The 16,736-nt window shown below is 34.7% G+C and overlaps 2 protein-coding genes across 3 annotated transcripts; both read right to left on the bottom strand.

Moving 5' to 3' along the window:
* Window positions 1-775: 775 nt before the first annotated feature.
* On the bottom strand, window positions 776-2,384 carry LOC133312095 (nuclear transcription factor Y subunit B-3-like). Its single transcript, XM_061513247.1, has one exon. It carries the CDS (start codon window positions 1,638-1,640, stop codon window positions 1,041-1,043), a length of 600 nt encoding a protein of 199 aa, XP_061369231.1. The 5' UTR covers window positions 1,641-2,384; the 3' UTR covers window positions 776-1,040.
* A 2,091-nt stretch (window positions 2,385-4,475) lies between these two features.
* LOC133312083 (DEK domain-containing chromatin-associated protein 3-like) lies at window positions 4,476-14,289 on the bottom strand. 2 transcript variants are annotated; one of them, XM_061513227.1, is made up of 12 exons: window positions 14,222-14,289; window positions 12,358-13,383; window positions 12,230-12,263; window positions 11,529-11,608; window positions 11,229-11,288; window positions 10,930-11,040; window positions 9,792-9,872; window positions 9,551-9,634; window positions 6,113-6,569; window positions 5,737-5,846; window positions 5,283-5,313; window positions 4,476-4,940 (listed from the first exon to the last, which is right to left on the bottom strand). In XM_061513227.1, exons 2-12 carry the CDS (start codon window positions 13,294-13,296, stop codon window positions 4,777-4,779), a joined length of 2,151 nt encoding a protein of 716 aa, XP_061369211.1. In that variant the 5' UTR covers window positions 13,297-13,383; window positions 14,222-14,289; the 3' UTR covers window positions 4,476-4,776. The 2 variants fall into 2 exon arrangements, with proteins under 2 accessions (XP_061369211.1, XP_061369220.1); XM_061513236.1 differs by having other exon boundaries at window positions 5,737-5,843.
* Between the last annotated feature and the right edge of the window lie 2,447 nt (window positions 14,290-16,736).

Below are 16,736 nucleotides of genomic sequence, written 5' to 3'. Positions count from 1 at the left end.
TTGCGATATCTGCTGTGTTTATGCTTCCTGTGTATGATGGTTTCTGTTGAAAAGCATGCTTATAGAGAGCTTATATTAGTTAATATGAAAATTTTGTTGTGTCGGAATCGTATCATTGTGTATTTGTATGAGTAATGAAATCAAATTACCTCAATACAAGCTAATTTGAGTGCCTTGACTAATTTGAAGTATTTTATAGTACCGTTCATATGTTCATAATGTTCTCCAGGATGGGGTTATCTATGACCTTACGGTTATTATTCTGTTTCCCGTGTTCCCAGTGAGATTGAATGTTCCCATTACTGGTTGACTGATTTTGTTATACATATTTTGCCTCTAACGCCATCTAGTCTTTTAAGGGAAGGGTTTAAATTTAAAAGATAACCTAGTGAATTCTGTTTAGATACATACACAAAGGTACATAAGAAAGGGCACTGAGGAAAAAATGAAAGAAGCCCTCAACATAAAGCCCAACGTCAAAGCGATGTATATATCCAATGCATCAGTCAATCCAATTTGCCGTGACCCCTAACCTCATTTATATGCAACAAGTTTCTTCATAGTGTTAGAAGTTCTTGGGCACTCGTTCTTCATATGCGTTCCTTAATTCCAGCTCTGAAAAATTCTACATTGGTGTTTTGTTCAAGATAATGTACCACCAAAGATGACTTTAGATGGCCACAAAAAAAAAATAAAAAAATACTGTCACTAGTAGTAAATTTTTTACCATTTCTCAGAAACTAAGAATTTAATTGGACTCCATAACCTGTAAATTAAAAATTAAAAAAAAAAAGACCGTTTGTGGCTCAAATAGTAAAGTTGTACAATACAAAGAAACACAATTTCTATGATACAACAGTCAAAAGTTACAGATTGTTGGGCTTAGGAGTGAATCTTACTTTTCTGAATGCCAGTCAATCGCTAATGATATCAGAATAAATTACAAATCCCCAAACTAGTCACTACTCACTACTCACTACTACAAATCTTGCATTTTTTATGATTATGAATAATAAATAAAACTCGGTCACACCATACACCTATCTGGGCCTACCTGCATTAGATCCAGGCCCATGATAACCAGGCCCATCCTTAACCATAAAAGCATCGCCACTACCACCAGTCATGTCCACTTGATGGAACCCACCAGAACCGTACACGTGTCCCTGATGCATCATGAACCCACCACCAGCACTACCATAACTACCACTCTCGAAAAGACTGTTGTTAGCATCAGGAGCAAGAGGCGCGTCCTTGTCACGCGCCACCATGGTCTTCTCCCCTTCCATCTCTCTGAAGCGCTGGAGGTAGACCTTGAGGGGATCGACGTAGTCCTCGAAGCCGAGCGTGGTCATCGCCCACAGAAGGTCGTCGCCGTTGATGGTCTTGCGCTTCTCCCGCTGGCACTTGTCGGAGGCCTCGCCGGTGACGAAGCTGATGAACTCCGACACGCACTCCTGCACCGTCTCCTTCGCGTCCTTCGAGATCTTTGCGTTCGCCGGCAGGGCCTTCTTCATGATCCTGCTCACGTTCGCTATCGGCAAGAATCGGTCCTGTTCCCGCAGCGACATCTCTCTGCTATGAGCATTCGCTCCGCCGGCGTTCTGCGCCCCGCCGGAATCGTTGTCCGAGTCCGCCATTGACGACCTTCCAATGGCTCGGTTCCGCGTGAAACTGAAGCGCTGTTTTGCAGAGAGAAACGACAAATTCCTCTGAATCTGAAAGTCAGTGCTAAAAAATATCACTTAACTGTAAAATTCAAATCAGAGTCCGCCATGGACGAGTCACGAACTCAACTCGAATAGGTTTGACTCGGTTCCGCGTGAAATTGAAGCACTGTTTGCAGCAGAAACTCCTCAGAATCTGCAATTCAGTGCTCGGTGCGATTTCCGTCGGATGTTCGGATTCTATTGGGAATTGTTGAGAATCCGAGTCCAACGCGGACGAGTCACGAACTCGACAGGAATCGGTTTGACTCGGAGATTCCGCGGGAAATTAAAACGCCGTCGAAAAAACTCCTCGTAATCTGAAATCACTGAATCGTGCAATTTTCTGCAGAACTAGAATTCGATGTCGTCGCAAGGTTTGGATTGGATATGGTCGCCGGCGGCGAGTGACGGTGATTCCGGCGTGGAGGGGATAGGTGAAACGGAACGGAAAGGACGGTTTGGGAGGTAATGAGCAGGGTCCGTTGGATCCGAAGGGTTAATAACGCTTTATCTTGTCCACGTGGCGTTTTGTGAACCGTTGTTAGTCGATAAGTGTAGGTTTGTACGGACGCGTTTGGAGCCTTTGATTGGTGAGTGCTCCATGATCTGGACCGTTGCTTTGGTATCTGGCACGTGCTCGGGTCTGAGTTGGACTCTCTCCTATTTCTTTCAAAATATAAACATGTGTACTGGTTGACTGCATTTAAATCTCTTATAAATTAAATAAACAATTTTTAGCTTTTTCTTAATGTTTTTTTCCAAAAAAATACCTGCATTTCTCATTTTTCTTTTCACGCTGTTATTGAATAATTATTTTTTCAAATCCATCCTTATATATTAACTTACCTTTATATACTCACAAACAAGACTCATGTAATTATCTTGACTATTCTTTCACAACTATTGATTGGTTGAATTCATAATTTTAAAATAAAAAGAACTTAAGAGGGACTCAAACTTTCATTGCTTGCCAAACAATGTTGGCAATTAATTGAGAATCTTACCCTTCATGGTGGCCTTGATTTTGACATGAAAGCTTCTCTTTGTACCACTCCTTTGATGAATGGAGGGTTTGCTTTAATTGGAAAAAAAAAAGGTTGATTTGAAGTATTGGTCGTACTTGGATACCAATGCCTTGTTCTTGTAAGATCCAATATAGTACATGCATTTAGCCTAGTACACCTGTATTCATTTCTTTGATTTTATTATCGTTGGTTTTATTTTTTATTATATTTTTATAGGATTTAATGTTTCTTATGTGACTGAAGATAAAATTATCTTCAATAAGCCTAAAAAAATATTATTTTGGAGTTGAAAAATTATAAAATTATAATGATAAAAATTAATATAACCTTAAAATAAATTAAAATTATAAAAATATCTTTTATTCAATCTCAAAATGACATTATTTTGAATTCATTGGAGATAGATTATCTCCATTGATTGAAGATACATTAAACCCATATTTATATCATGATTGTGACACTTATTTTTAATGTGAAAGAAATATAAAATGTATAACAAACATTTTTCTTTTGAAATATTCAATGTTCACAATCAACTATTTAAAAACTATGCTAATGTCTGAAATATTCCACGTTCCAAAAAAATATAATATAAAATTATTAATGTAATATCTATTTAACCGTTTAAGCTATTAGATTGAATTGGTTATTTTAACTAAGTTGTAACAGGGTTGATTGAATAAATAAGGTTTTTGCCCTTAATTATACCAACCTCGTACATTAAACTGAATCAACAATTGGTCGACAGCTTGAATAAACAATGAAGAAAATCTCCCAAAGAGCTCAAAAAGATATTAATTAATTAATTAATAATTGGGGCCTTCGAGTGTTTAAATTGGTGGCATTAGTTACAGTCAGTGGTCACATGCATAATGACTTTGCATGTAAGCAACTTGAATGGTGCCAAAAACAACACTATTAAACATTATTAGGGCTGCCAAGTGGGTCACCGACCTATGGACTTTGTTTTAATTTCTAATGCTCTCTTCTTCACTCTCTTTAGTTTTCTAAAAGCAACTTTTTTGGCTGTATCAAACACGAGTCTAATGACTTGTTTGAACAAGAAAAAAAATCTGATAACTTTAACCTATATACTCTTTCAAAGTAACTCAGACTGAGTGCACGTTTGTTAAAACTTGGAATCATGTTTGCAAGTAAAAAATTGGTTTGCATGGTACACGAGCGGTTTGATTACAATTTTGGATGGGGTTTGATTTTTTTTTTTTAACAAAAACCCCCTAAAATTTTGATCTAAATCTAGATAGTGCTTCTTTAGATGTCTATAATTAGACTTTCTTGGTGCTCCACTAGTCTCAGTGGAGAAGGGTTCTAACTAGGAGGAACCTTTTTGACTTGCTCCACTTACATTATTCCTTGAGTATGTTCTTCACAATTTACAGTTCCTTTTCAAAAGACCTTGGGTACCATTTAGGTATGCTAAGGGAAAGGCATAACTTACAAAATCTAGGGATAACATTGAAATTGTAACAGCATCGAAGATGGAATAATTAGTGCCACCACAAGACACAAACATGGGGATCAACGCTCCTGCACTGCATGTATTGCAGCTACACTACACTGCTGTGAACGAGTCACCTTGTGACACCAGATTACAAATGGTGTTGCATGGCCTTGACATAAATGATACAACAACAAAATATATAGAGATAAAAAAAAATGATCAATCAACATCAGTACATGTTATCAATATGCACAAAAAGGTGACAATTTCATAGGTCCAAATATTTTATTAAACAAGACAGACTGTTGAAAAACTACTAGTATTGGTCAGTAATATTCAAGGATAGTAAAACCCTACAAATTCTGTTGATGTGTACACAAGAAAGCTGCATACAGGCACAGCCAACCAAAAGCCTGCACAAAATTTTGACAAATCCTAGTATGTTCTGTTCAGACTGGATGGATGCTATGAATAAGTTACAGCAACTTTTACTCAGCAAAATGTACATACAAAGCATAACAACAAGGGTTAAAGTATACATTGCTAAACCTATCTCCAAGCAGTCATGTCTAATCCTCAGTCAGGCTACAACCTCCTGGCCAGTAGATGGGGTCTCGTCTTTCTCAGCATCCTCTTCTCCATCTTCTTCTTCATCTGCTTCATCAGCTAGTTTTGTCAACTCTTCCTGAATCATGATCTTTATAGATGCCTTTCTTGGGTTGAGATCCATATCATATTGTTTAGCTGAAAAATAATGAGCAATTTTGTTAGGCACCTAATTTTATTTCAAGTCATGTTCTTATTTTCATTTTCATGAATTGCAAAATTCCTTCATTTCCAATGTTCATATTTGTGTAAATGATGAGACCATAAAGCAATCTATAGATCATGAAAATTAAATATCCTAGATCATTCAAGGGAAAGAGCTACGGTGAAATATGTCATTCAAGTCCAAGGATAACATCAATGACTGGAAAATTCAAAGAACTTGCTCTTAAAAGGCATAGAAGTTGCACCATCTCTCATGGTTTAAATTGAAAAAAGTATAGCGATTAGTAATGGAGGGGGAAAAAGAATAGTAAATACCGAGTTGTTTCAGAATGTCAGTAAATGTGGCCTGCAAAAGAGAAAAAGACTTTCAATTTTGGAAAACAAAAAATATTCAGAAGATACTAGATACAATACACAAGTTCTATCATCCATATTACTAATTTAAAGAGAGTTCATCACCAACTAAAGCATCAATTACCCACATGTTACTGAGTCATGCTCAATCCATACATAAATTGGTGGAAAGGTAAATAAATATCTTAATTTGGTTGTTCTATTAATTCTGACATAGAAAAGGCCAAGATATCTTAACCTAAGAGTTTTTTATGGAGCTGTCAAGGAGGATTTTGACAGTACGTCACTTAAGAAAGATATATTATGAAATAGAATGATAAGCTTAGAAATAGTTTAGCAATGCCTTATCTATGTATCAAATATTAAAAATTAACTAACCGTTGAATTACATAAATTTTTAATTCCAACATCTTACCGTATTGAAGTCAACTTCTTTGAGAATTTCACATATTGAATCACGCAGTTGATCATCACTGGGGCTCAATTTCTCTTTCTTCTTGCCCTTTCCTTTAGCAACCTTTTCTGCTAAATACAACAGAGAGATGTCTTATAAAGTACATGGAATGAAGCTGATTATACGTAAAACACTATCAGTTTTTCAATTAAAAGCATTTACATTTAAGCTAATGGAAAAGGAAAAATATAATGTTGACTAACAAGTAACCACATCTGAATGCTTGATTTAAGCTAAAAAGTATTGTTTTTCACTAGACCGGAACAAGGAAGTATTAAAATCAGAAGTTTTTTCATCGAAATAATGACAGCAGGGAAGGAGAGCTCAGGATATCTACCAGTTTTCTCTTTGGAGGTAGACTTAGTTGGAGTTAACTTCTGTTTTCCTCCTTTTTCGTTCTTCTTCTTCCTTGAAAAGACCTTAGGACTTCCATCACTATAATCATCAACCTTTGGGCCGGCAGATGATGATTTCTTCTGTGTTCTCTTTGGTGGTGAGCGAGATTTATTTGTGACTGTAATTTTCTCATTTTTACCTTTTGCAGCATATTCTTTCTTTGTGGATGATGTTTTAGAAGTTTTTTTCATTTTTTTCATATCTTCAGATTCACTCTCAGATTCACTTTTAGCTTCACTCTCAGATTTCTCTGGCATTTCATCCTCCGATTTGTCAGGAACACCATTTTCATTTTCCTCCTCATGTTCTTCATCTTTCTCTTCCTCCTCTGACTCATCTTCTGTGTCAGTTGTACTCTTTCTCTCCACTACAGAAGAATCTTCATTTTTCTTTCGACTCTGAAAATTATTTGCCAAAAAGTTGAGAAGACCCAAATAACTGAGGAGAAGCTCCAGTAAAAACAAACTAAAGCTACACAAATGCCTTAAGTTGATATTATATTTTGAATAATATGGGATTAGATTGACATGAAATGTGATACCAATTTATTAATATTTATATCAAGTACCAGTACTACTACTACAAGCCCAGACCAACGAAACTATTTTCTTTTGTGGGGGTACAATGGTCACACAAATTTGAACCTAAGACCTTATGCAAACTACTCAAGCCTCTTACCACTAGCCCACTCCGTGTCTTAGCCCAATATGACGACTAACCTAACAAGACTCCTAACATAATAAGAATTCTAATATTAATAGCTTCTAGGGTAATAGTCGTATAAGCTAATTACAGTCCAGTATTCATTTACTACCTGCGGAAAAGCTATGATCTGCTCATCATCAAAATTAACAAATTATATCAAAGATAAGAAAATTAATAACGTACCACTAATATGCAAACAAATTGATAAAAAAGCATTATAACTAAATTATGTAACTATACTCAATTGGTATCATGGGAAGAGAATAACTAGTCATTAACTTGCAAAAGAACAACCCATGGTAACGAGTTGCAGGAATTAACTTTTGTTGAAATTGTAGGGTATTTAGGTATAGAAAGAAGGAAAAGAGAAAATAGAGAATGAATAATCTAAAAATGATATTGATTTAATGTGGTATGATGATGATATAAAAGACAAGGCTAACCCTTTTTCATAGGAATAGAAGACTCCTAATTACAATTAACTAATAAAAGAAAACATAAAAGTATAAAGAAATGTCTAAACTATTCCTAAGATAAAATCATGATATTAAGAGATATCCTCTATATATTCTAACCCTCCCCCTCAAGTTAAAGCTTACGAAGCTTCAAGCATGTAATGAAAAACCCATTAAAAAGGAAAAATAACCAAACAATATATTTTGGGCTCCACAAAACATGGCTGGAAAGGCAACTCAGGAATGCTAGAGGCGTCAAATAGATTATCATTATTAAAAAGACAAATCAACAAGATGGTTCAGAATCATCAACATGAAAAGTTGGTTGGAATGTTTGCTTCGCCAGAATGATTAAAAACCCACTTCCCGTTAAACCCTAACTAGCAAGGGTAGGAATGAGAGCAATCCTTGTACTTGTCAATTGAAATTTCCTAGCAAATAATTATGCACAACGAGAACTAAAACCTCTACAAGCTCATCAAGAAGAGCATTAGGAAGCTTCAAACATTGGAAAATTTTGAAAATGGAAACAGTGCAAAAGTGTCTAGGTTTAGAGACAATAGGTCCAGACTGCCCCAGAGAATACCGAGGTTAGATAGTGTCCGCGAGAAAGGTAGGGGGCTTGACCACATTTGGGAGTTGGGACAAACGTTGAGGCAAGATCGAGTCTGGGACAAAGGTTAGGATTAGACCATGATTGGGACAAAGCCCTAGGACCAGACAGCTTCTAGGACCAAGGCCCGGCCAGAGGCCAGAACACTTCCAACTTTCTTCCACTCAATGCTATGCCAGCACTGGAAAAGAGCCAATTAGAAGAGTGAGAGTTTGCGATGGCCATAGAAGATTTGAGTAATGGGAAGATGGCCATAGAAGATTTGTGTAATGGGAAGATTAACAAATGACTTTGTTGAATAGGAGAAATTAGTCATTTATTAAGCCAGTTTTTTGTTAAAACAAAGGATGCGTAAATTAGGAGACAAAAGAACTCAAAGGGTAGTGACGTTGAGCAACAAGACTACAACTACCGATGATGAGAATGAGACGACAAACCACCAGAACAAAACGAGAAGCCAAGAGATTGGCATCAGCAACATTACAAACAACAGCATGGAAAGTAACATGTGAACAGTGCATCTAAAAAAATTGATATAAGGTGGGTCTGAACAACCTGCTGCCTAAACAGTTTCGGTTAGAGGTGAAGCCAAATCTAGATAGAGTACATTGAGGCAATTCAAATGACACAAACAGAAACTGAAATAGTGGCTGGACGTGCCCTTACCGACTGAAGAATAGAACAACGGTTTGACATGCTGTGGCAGTGCATGGAAGCTTTGGTAGCGGTGTGGCTTGGTGGGTTGAATGGTTGGAGGCTGTTGAAGACGATGGCAAGGACAACTGGTGGAGTTGACAATCAGAAAACGACAGATCTACACTAATAGCAGTTTGACGAGCTGAGGAGAGCGAAAGAGAAACGTATATCTGAGTGCATGTTAAGGTAATTTAGCCTGAGAATTTGGGAGAGAACCAATTTGAAAGCGAAAAAATATGGTAGGGTCGCTGGTAAGAGATCTTACCAAAAAAGTCATCGAACGGTAGCACAACAATGGACTGACAAAGAGAAGGTTGCCAAACCAAAAAGACTACATGGCAGAGGGGCGAGCCAATCTAAGGATTCCAAAGAAGATGGTGGAAGTGGCAAGTAGAACAGCCCTAAACAAAGATGAACCAAAGAGTGTGCCAGAAGGGGGAAAGAGGGGGGGGGGGGTAATCATGGAAATAAAGTGGAGCTCTGTATTATAGGAAACTTGACTACAAAATAGTAATGGGACAAGTCACAAAGAATGGTATCACTCTGATACCATGTTGAAATTACAGGGATTTAGGTAAAGAAAGATGGAAAAGAGAAAATAGAGACTGGATAAATTGAAATTGACATTGATTTAATGTGATATGGTGATAATACAAAAGACAAAGCACTAACCCTTAGTTATACTAATAGAAGACTCATATGTCATATCATAATTAAATAAGGAAACAAATTATGAAATGTACAAAAAAAATAAAGTAAAAAATTTAAAACTATTCTTAAGATATCACTGAGGTACTCAAACTATTCCAAAATATACTTATGATATTATGAGATAGCAACACATTATAGTGCATTGCTTAAATCACATTTCACACTGCACATTCCTGCAGTTAAGGGAATGAGATACTACCTTAGCAGAACGTCTTGAAGTTGTTGTCCCAGATCTTGATGAACCTCGTTTTGCAACACGCTTGCGCTTGTTTCCCTTACTTGGCTGATATGAAGAAAAACATAAATAACATGAATATATTGCACCAGAAACATAGTTCCCTTGGTAAAAGGAAATTACCATAACATCGTTTCCTTGGTAAAAGGAAATTACCATAACATCATGAGGTGGAAAATTTTAAAAACTAGAAAATAAAGTATACCTTCTCTTTTTCTGCAAGTAGCACATCTGTGGTTGCATGAGGGGAAACCAAAAAGTCTATCAGCTTAGCAACAATTTCTTCCTGCATACGTGGAAGTTTATTAGCAACAATAGATCAATATCAATCAAAAGGCTTCCCTTTACTGGCATCAACATATATGAAGTGCATTATGATTATTATCAACAGCAGTGAAGATTGTCTTGAGGCATGCACATACTAAAGCAGGAACATGTAGGATTACCATTCTCATGTTCACAAGACATAAAGTAAAAAGGTTCAGATTTTGAAAAGGAATTAAGAGCCTGTTTGGCATGCCTTTTTTTTAAGCTAAAAACTATGTTTAATCCAAAGTTAAAAGTAAGCTTAAAAAATCAAGCTAAAAGATCTTTGGTGATTATGTAAAAAATTTAGTTTAAAAGTTATATTAAAGCTCAAGCTAAAAATAAGTTGTTTGGTAAAGTAACTTCTAGCTTTTTCTAAAAAGTTGATATACATCTTAAAAAACCCACCTGAGCTTCTAGCTTTTTTATATGTTCATTAAAGGAGAAAAGCTTTGTTTATGATTTTAGAGCCATTACAAAAATATGTTTGGCTAAACTTCTAAGGAGAAAAAAAGCTAAAACAAATACCCGTCAAAAGGGTACTAAATAATTTTCACAAAAAGGTTTTTGGCATAAAAACCACACTGACAGGAACCAGAAATTTTGGTATATCGAAATAGGGATAAATCCCAAGTACAATGTATCAAATAACTCAAAATAAGATAAAATAATGACAAAATACAGCAGAACCTCGCATTTAGACACACCTGATCTCTCCCAATTTTTGACCACTCAATATTCTGCTTAATGACCTTCTGTTCACTCCTATTTATAACAGATTCTACACAAATACAGAATCAATCACACTTAACTATGGAATCATCACCCATAATTATAGAATCAATCACCCATTAATCAACCTCGTAATTACAGAATCACCCATGATTGATACCTATAATTAATATCAAATCCACCCACAATAAAATCCTTTCTTTTGTTCTGCACACTCAGCATGGTGAAAATTAGTATATTCCTATCTGTAAATTTATTAAGATTTCATCCACAACAAATGCATCAACAATGCTAAACCAACAAACCTTCCTTGCAGTTGCCTTGGCAAGTGTTATGTCAAGCACATCGCAGAATTCCAGTAACTTCTCTTTATTACACTTGTCAAACTTTTCTTTTACTTTAATCATTTGCTTTTCCTGCAGTAACAATATTTGGATTTTAGAAGCTTTGGCAGACGAGGACTTCAAGCAGAAAAGCAAGAAGTCGGTAAAAGAAATGATAACAAACAAATCAACGAAACCCAACAATTGTTACAAATGACATAGTTGCATGCGACGAGTATTGATTCATTTTATTTTTTACTTTATTTGAGGTAATAAATTACCTCATTGTCATGCCACACAAAACCAGAAAACCTTGATATATTACTTTTGATCTGAACTGCCTGCAAAAGAGTAAAAAAGGAGTCACAAGGAAGCATAATAACACAAGTGTGAATTGTCAATTCTACAATCCCAAACATCCCGGGCAAGTTCAAGTGTTTAACTTTTTTAACAATCTGGCTCGCTATCCTATATCCTGAACTATAGAAGTGGCATAATACAAAAAAATAAAGAAACTCAATATGGGTAGTCTAAAACAATTGAAACTGGAAAACACAGATAGTTAATGACGTAGGACATACCTTCCCTCTCCGTCCAAAGAGGATTGTATGGAGCAATTTGAAAGTATCATCAATCTTCCTTCGAGATAATTTAAATGCCACTAAAGAAGAAAATGCAAGAGTCATAAAGTTAATTAGATTTATGAAGAAGCCGAAACATGCGTCCAGAGCATAACATATCGAAATAAATAAATAAAAAAGGACACAGGCATAAAGCATTTTATACGAGGAATCATACAGTTAGTTAACGAGACAATTAAATCAGCGCAAACTAATGGACTTTCCAATATCATAATCATGGTAACGGCTTATATAATAAGCCAGAATCATCAACTTGTGACAAACAGCAGGGTGTGAACGGGTTGATATTTGGGGAAAAGATACACATATAGCCTTGGCTCACATAATCATTGAAGGGTCATGATACAGCTATAATTTCAAAATCTTCAATAGACCATCTCTACAAAAGCCACATTCGTAAACATAATATGAAAATTACAGAAATAATATTTATCTGACCAAGTATTTCTTGCGTGATATTCTTTTACTTTCAATTCTTACACCTTTACATCAAGATTTTGTCATAAACCCAGGAAGAGTGTGGAATGCTTGTGCAAGGACATTATTATGCTCTAGATTAAATTCTGCAGGCTACAGTATATATAGAAGAGAACTAATAAAACATTATTGATGAAGAATTCAAACAAAGGAAAGCAGCATACCATTGGGTATATCTTTTAAAGGTGTACCACGACCCTGCAATTTGAAGGGGAAACTTTAAACAAATTAAGTTATAATAAAATGCATAATTAAGGCTAAATATTTCAAATGGGAAACTAAAAATGAATACCTTTTCAATGTGAAATTCTTTGGTCGCATCTTTCTCGATTGATGCTACCAACCTCTCAACTGATTTCCTTTCTCGTACAGGACGATCAATAATAGGAGTCCTAGGCTCAATCTCCTTCACTAACTTCCTTTTCTCTTTCACTTTCTCCCCATTGATCTTCCCTCTTCCACGTTTCTTTGATCCTTTCTCATCCTTACTATCTCCTACCTTCTCTTCTTTTGACTTAGCAATATTATTCTCATCCTCCTCCATCTCTGCTTCAATTTTCTCCTTTTCATTGTTCTCCTCCCCCTCTTTAATGCTACCCTCTACTTCCATAGCAGCAACTTCCGATTTCTCGGCTTCTTCTTTTTCATTTTCTTCTTTATCAGCCATAGTTTCCTTAACCTCAGCACCTTCATCCATTTTCTTATTCTCAGATCCATCATCTTTCTCATCCTCTTCTACTTCTTTCACACTATCAACTTCCATATTCTCCTTTACTTCTTCCACACCATCAACTTCCTCATCCTCCTTTACTTCTTCCACCTCATCACCTTTCTTATCCTCTTTTATATCTTCCACCCCATCATCTTTCTTATCCGCTTTTACTTCTTTCACCCCATCATCTGTCTTATCCTCTTTTACTACTTCAACCCCATCATCTTTCTTGTCCTCTTTGACTTCTTCTACCCCATCATCTTTCTTATCCTCATTGACTTCTTCCACAAAACCAACTCCCTTATCCTGTTCTACCTCTTCCACACCGTCAGATTTCTTATCTTCTTTAATTTCCTTTACATTATTTTCTTTCAACTCTTTGACTCCATTATTCTCCAAGACTTTTCTTCCATCATTTTCCAAGACCTTCTTCTCAATAACTTCATCCAAAGTTTTCTCCGGCAAGATCTCGCCATTTGAATCACTCTTAGAAACCTCATTCACTGATTCTTGACCCATACTGATATTATTTACAGTAAATATACAAAATTACTCCTTCATAAGCACTCTCTCCACTACACTATTAAATAGGACAACTGAAGCTACCTGGAGATAAAAAAAATCATGGTGTATAACTACGTCAAACAGCAATGTGCAAAGAAAGGAGGGGAAAACATTAAAAAGAAAGAAAGAAAGAAAGAAAGAAACTTGTTAAGATTCCATAACCAGCAGTATTTTTAACCCTAGCATCACATGTAAAAATATTCCTTTTGGCTATAATGGAAGGACATATCAATCAGGCAACAATTTTAAAATCGAACCACAGTGAGCCAAATTATATCTTTCGGTTATTGCACCAAAAATAATAATAATAATAAAAAGTAACTGAATTTATTTATCCCATGACAATCAATTGCAATAAAAGCATGAAAATTGACCCGCATCACGAAACCAACAAAGAAATGCAGTTGATAAGGGGGGAAAAAAAGTCAACATGATAAACAGCACTATCCAGCTAAAAAGGAGGAATAATTAAACAGAAAAAATAAATTTCAACTGTGAATATTCATTTTGCATTAGTTCCAGAGAAAATCAAAAACTTCCAGCACACCCATGTAAAGGGTAACCCTATTCATGCAACTCCAAACAAAATTCTCAACATCACAGCACAGCCATGGACAGAAACTAACAAAAAAAATATAAGAATTTTTCTTAATTACACCCTGGGACAACCTTCAATGTCAAACTTAATCCACAGAATCAAATTAGAGTAAAGAAAGTCCCAATTATTTTGTTTTTTGTTTTCTCTTTCAATTCAAAGCCCTAAAAATTCCTCACCTCAATCACCCCACCCCAGACAACAATTGACTCCAGAAAATATAAAGATGCAAACTTTTCAACATAAAACGATGCGTAGAGGAGAAATCAAAGAGTAGAAACTCACAGATTCAGAGCTTAATCTTTGCGGGTATCATTCTCCTCCTTCCACTGACAGTAACTTAGTGACTTTGGGATTATTTAAGATAATTTATAGTTCGGACTTCAAATGCGGATTTTAAATACAGTTAAATTGCCACGTAAGACATGTTGGTCGTTGAAATTCGGATCTGACGGCTCAGATGGGATTTTCGTGGGGTACGTGCAAAATCAACGGTAGTGATTTGAAATTCCTTTGTGTCGTGCATGTCAAGCCGTGATTTAGAATTAGATTTTTTTTTTTTTGATACATTAGAATTAAATTTTATTATTTTTCAGTGAGTTAAAAATAATGTAATAAAAATCTCTATGTAAAAGTACAACTCCTCATTTATAAATAATTTTTGGTGCAGAAGTTAGTTGTGGTATTAAACATTTGTTTTGTATAGTCCTGATTTAATATTACTATTTTGAAAAAACGACATTTTCTTAGTAAAATAAAGACTTTGTTAACATGTCATTTACACATGTTGAAATAATAAAAATAAACTATTTTATTTTACTAACATTATTTAGTATGATAATTAGGCTTTTACCTTTTTGTCCCTCATTAATTAATTAATAATCATTTTGCCCCTTATTGTAAACCATCTACCAATTTGTCCCTCTTTAATCGATTAACTTGAATATTTAATTGATTAAATGGTTGACTCGAGATTTAATCGATTAAATCTCCCAATTTAATCGATTAAAGATTTAACATGCACCCTTAGCCGTCGTTGGAGAAGTCTGATTTAATCAATTAAGAGGGAGATTTAATCGATTAAATCTTCAAGTCAATCATTTTTTCCAGTTTTGACCATTTAATCGATTAAATCTTCAATTTAATCGATTAAAGAGGGACATATTGGTAGATAATTTTGAATAAAGGGCAAAATAATTATTAATTAATTAATGAAAGACAAAAGTGTCAAAAAGCCATGACAATTATATATCATACTAAATATGTGACAGTGATCAATGAATAAAGTATGTGATATCCAATTTGTTATGTAAAATATGTGATAGTGATGAATGAATAAAGTATGTCATATCCAAAGAACCTTTTTTGTTATGTAAAATATGTGACAGTGATGAATGAATAAACTATATATATCCAAAGAACTCAGTTTGAAAGGTTTAGACCGATTGGGTCGACTTGGGTATCAATGATTTAGTAGATATTTCAGTTTGAGCGATCATTTAGATCAGTTCTACAGTTAGTCAGCTCGATTTAAACCAGTTGACCCGACGATTTAATGACCTGGTTTAGACTAGTTGACCTTCTCTTTTTTGGTAAAACTTTTTTTTTTAGTTGCTAAGAATTCTTGAATTAAATCATGCTCATATTTTGGGGTAAATATGATTAGAAGGTAAGGTGAAAATAACAAGGTATTTTTGATTAGTATAGTCCTTTTGTGTAATTTAGTTGCATCTTAAAATGATCTCAAGAAGTTAAGTTAGAATAAACACTAATGGTCTCATTTCAACGTTGGACAATTTCTCCTTAGTGTATATTTCATGTCTATCATTTGTTATTATGATTTAGTTTATCTGTGTTATGTGAAGGCATTAAAGGTGCATTTAGCTTACATTGCAATTTTAATCCAATATTAAGGTATGATCTAGAGTTAGAATTATATAATATTTGTCATCATTGAGAACCAATTTATAGTTTGAAGCCCATTGATAATTTTCTTATAGGATTCGTTTTTTTTGCCGTCACTGCAAATATGTTATTTGCAATAAGTCCAATACGACGTTGTTTGAGGCAGAAATCATGGTGTTTTTATAATTTTAATTTATTTCAGGATTATTGAACCAATGACTCAATAACTCTGTACTTCGACCAAGTCAATAATCAGACAAAGTTTTAAAACACTGCTATTTATAATACTCTTTGTTGTAAAAATTCAACAAAAATGCAAGTATTATCTCTCTTTGTTTCTTCCTTGGTTTGACAGTTTCGTCTATGGGCATGTCTTAAGTTGGGTAGCATATTTTTCAGGTCACCTTTTATTGTTCTTTGTCTATTCGTTTTCATGCAAGACATCCTTTACGGTACTTTAATTCCAATTTGTAACGATGATTTTTATTATAGTTTCTATATAAAAAAAAATTAATTTGATCCTTATAAAAGAAATAAAAATTACCAAATCATTCCTTATCGTCTACCACCGTGATAACATTATAATCTACAGTCATAACTCATACGTGGTTAACAAATTACGACTTGTGTTGGGGAAATTACCAAATGCTTGTGACAAAATTGCCAGATGCTTGCTTGTGTTTGGCTTACGGTTTTTATACCTGATGCTAATTTTTAATTTCGTCCCTGAAAAAAGAAAACCTAAAAATCCCAATACATGAAATCATTCTTAACCCATTTTCTTTAGTCTATAATCAATATTAATAACTAATTAATCATTAATGAAAAATTTATGTATGAATATATTAATAAGTATTTAGTTTATAATCAATTTTCATATATAGATTTATCAATT

The sequence above is a fragment of the Gastrolobium bilobum genome, unplaced genomic scaffold (genome assembly GCF_033153095.1).
Source record: "Gastrolobium bilobum isolate Gb01-03AN ecotype WA unplaced genomic scaffold, APGP_CSIRO_Gbil_v1 utg12501, whole genome shotgun sequence".
In the NCBI taxonomy this organism is placed as follows: domain Eukaryota; kingdom Viridiplantae; phylum Streptophyta; class Magnoliopsida; order Fabales; family Fabaceae; genus Gastrolobium; species Gastrolobium bilobum.
Note: the sequence above shows the minus strand (reverse complement) of the source record. Positions and strands in the feature narration are given on the sequence as shown.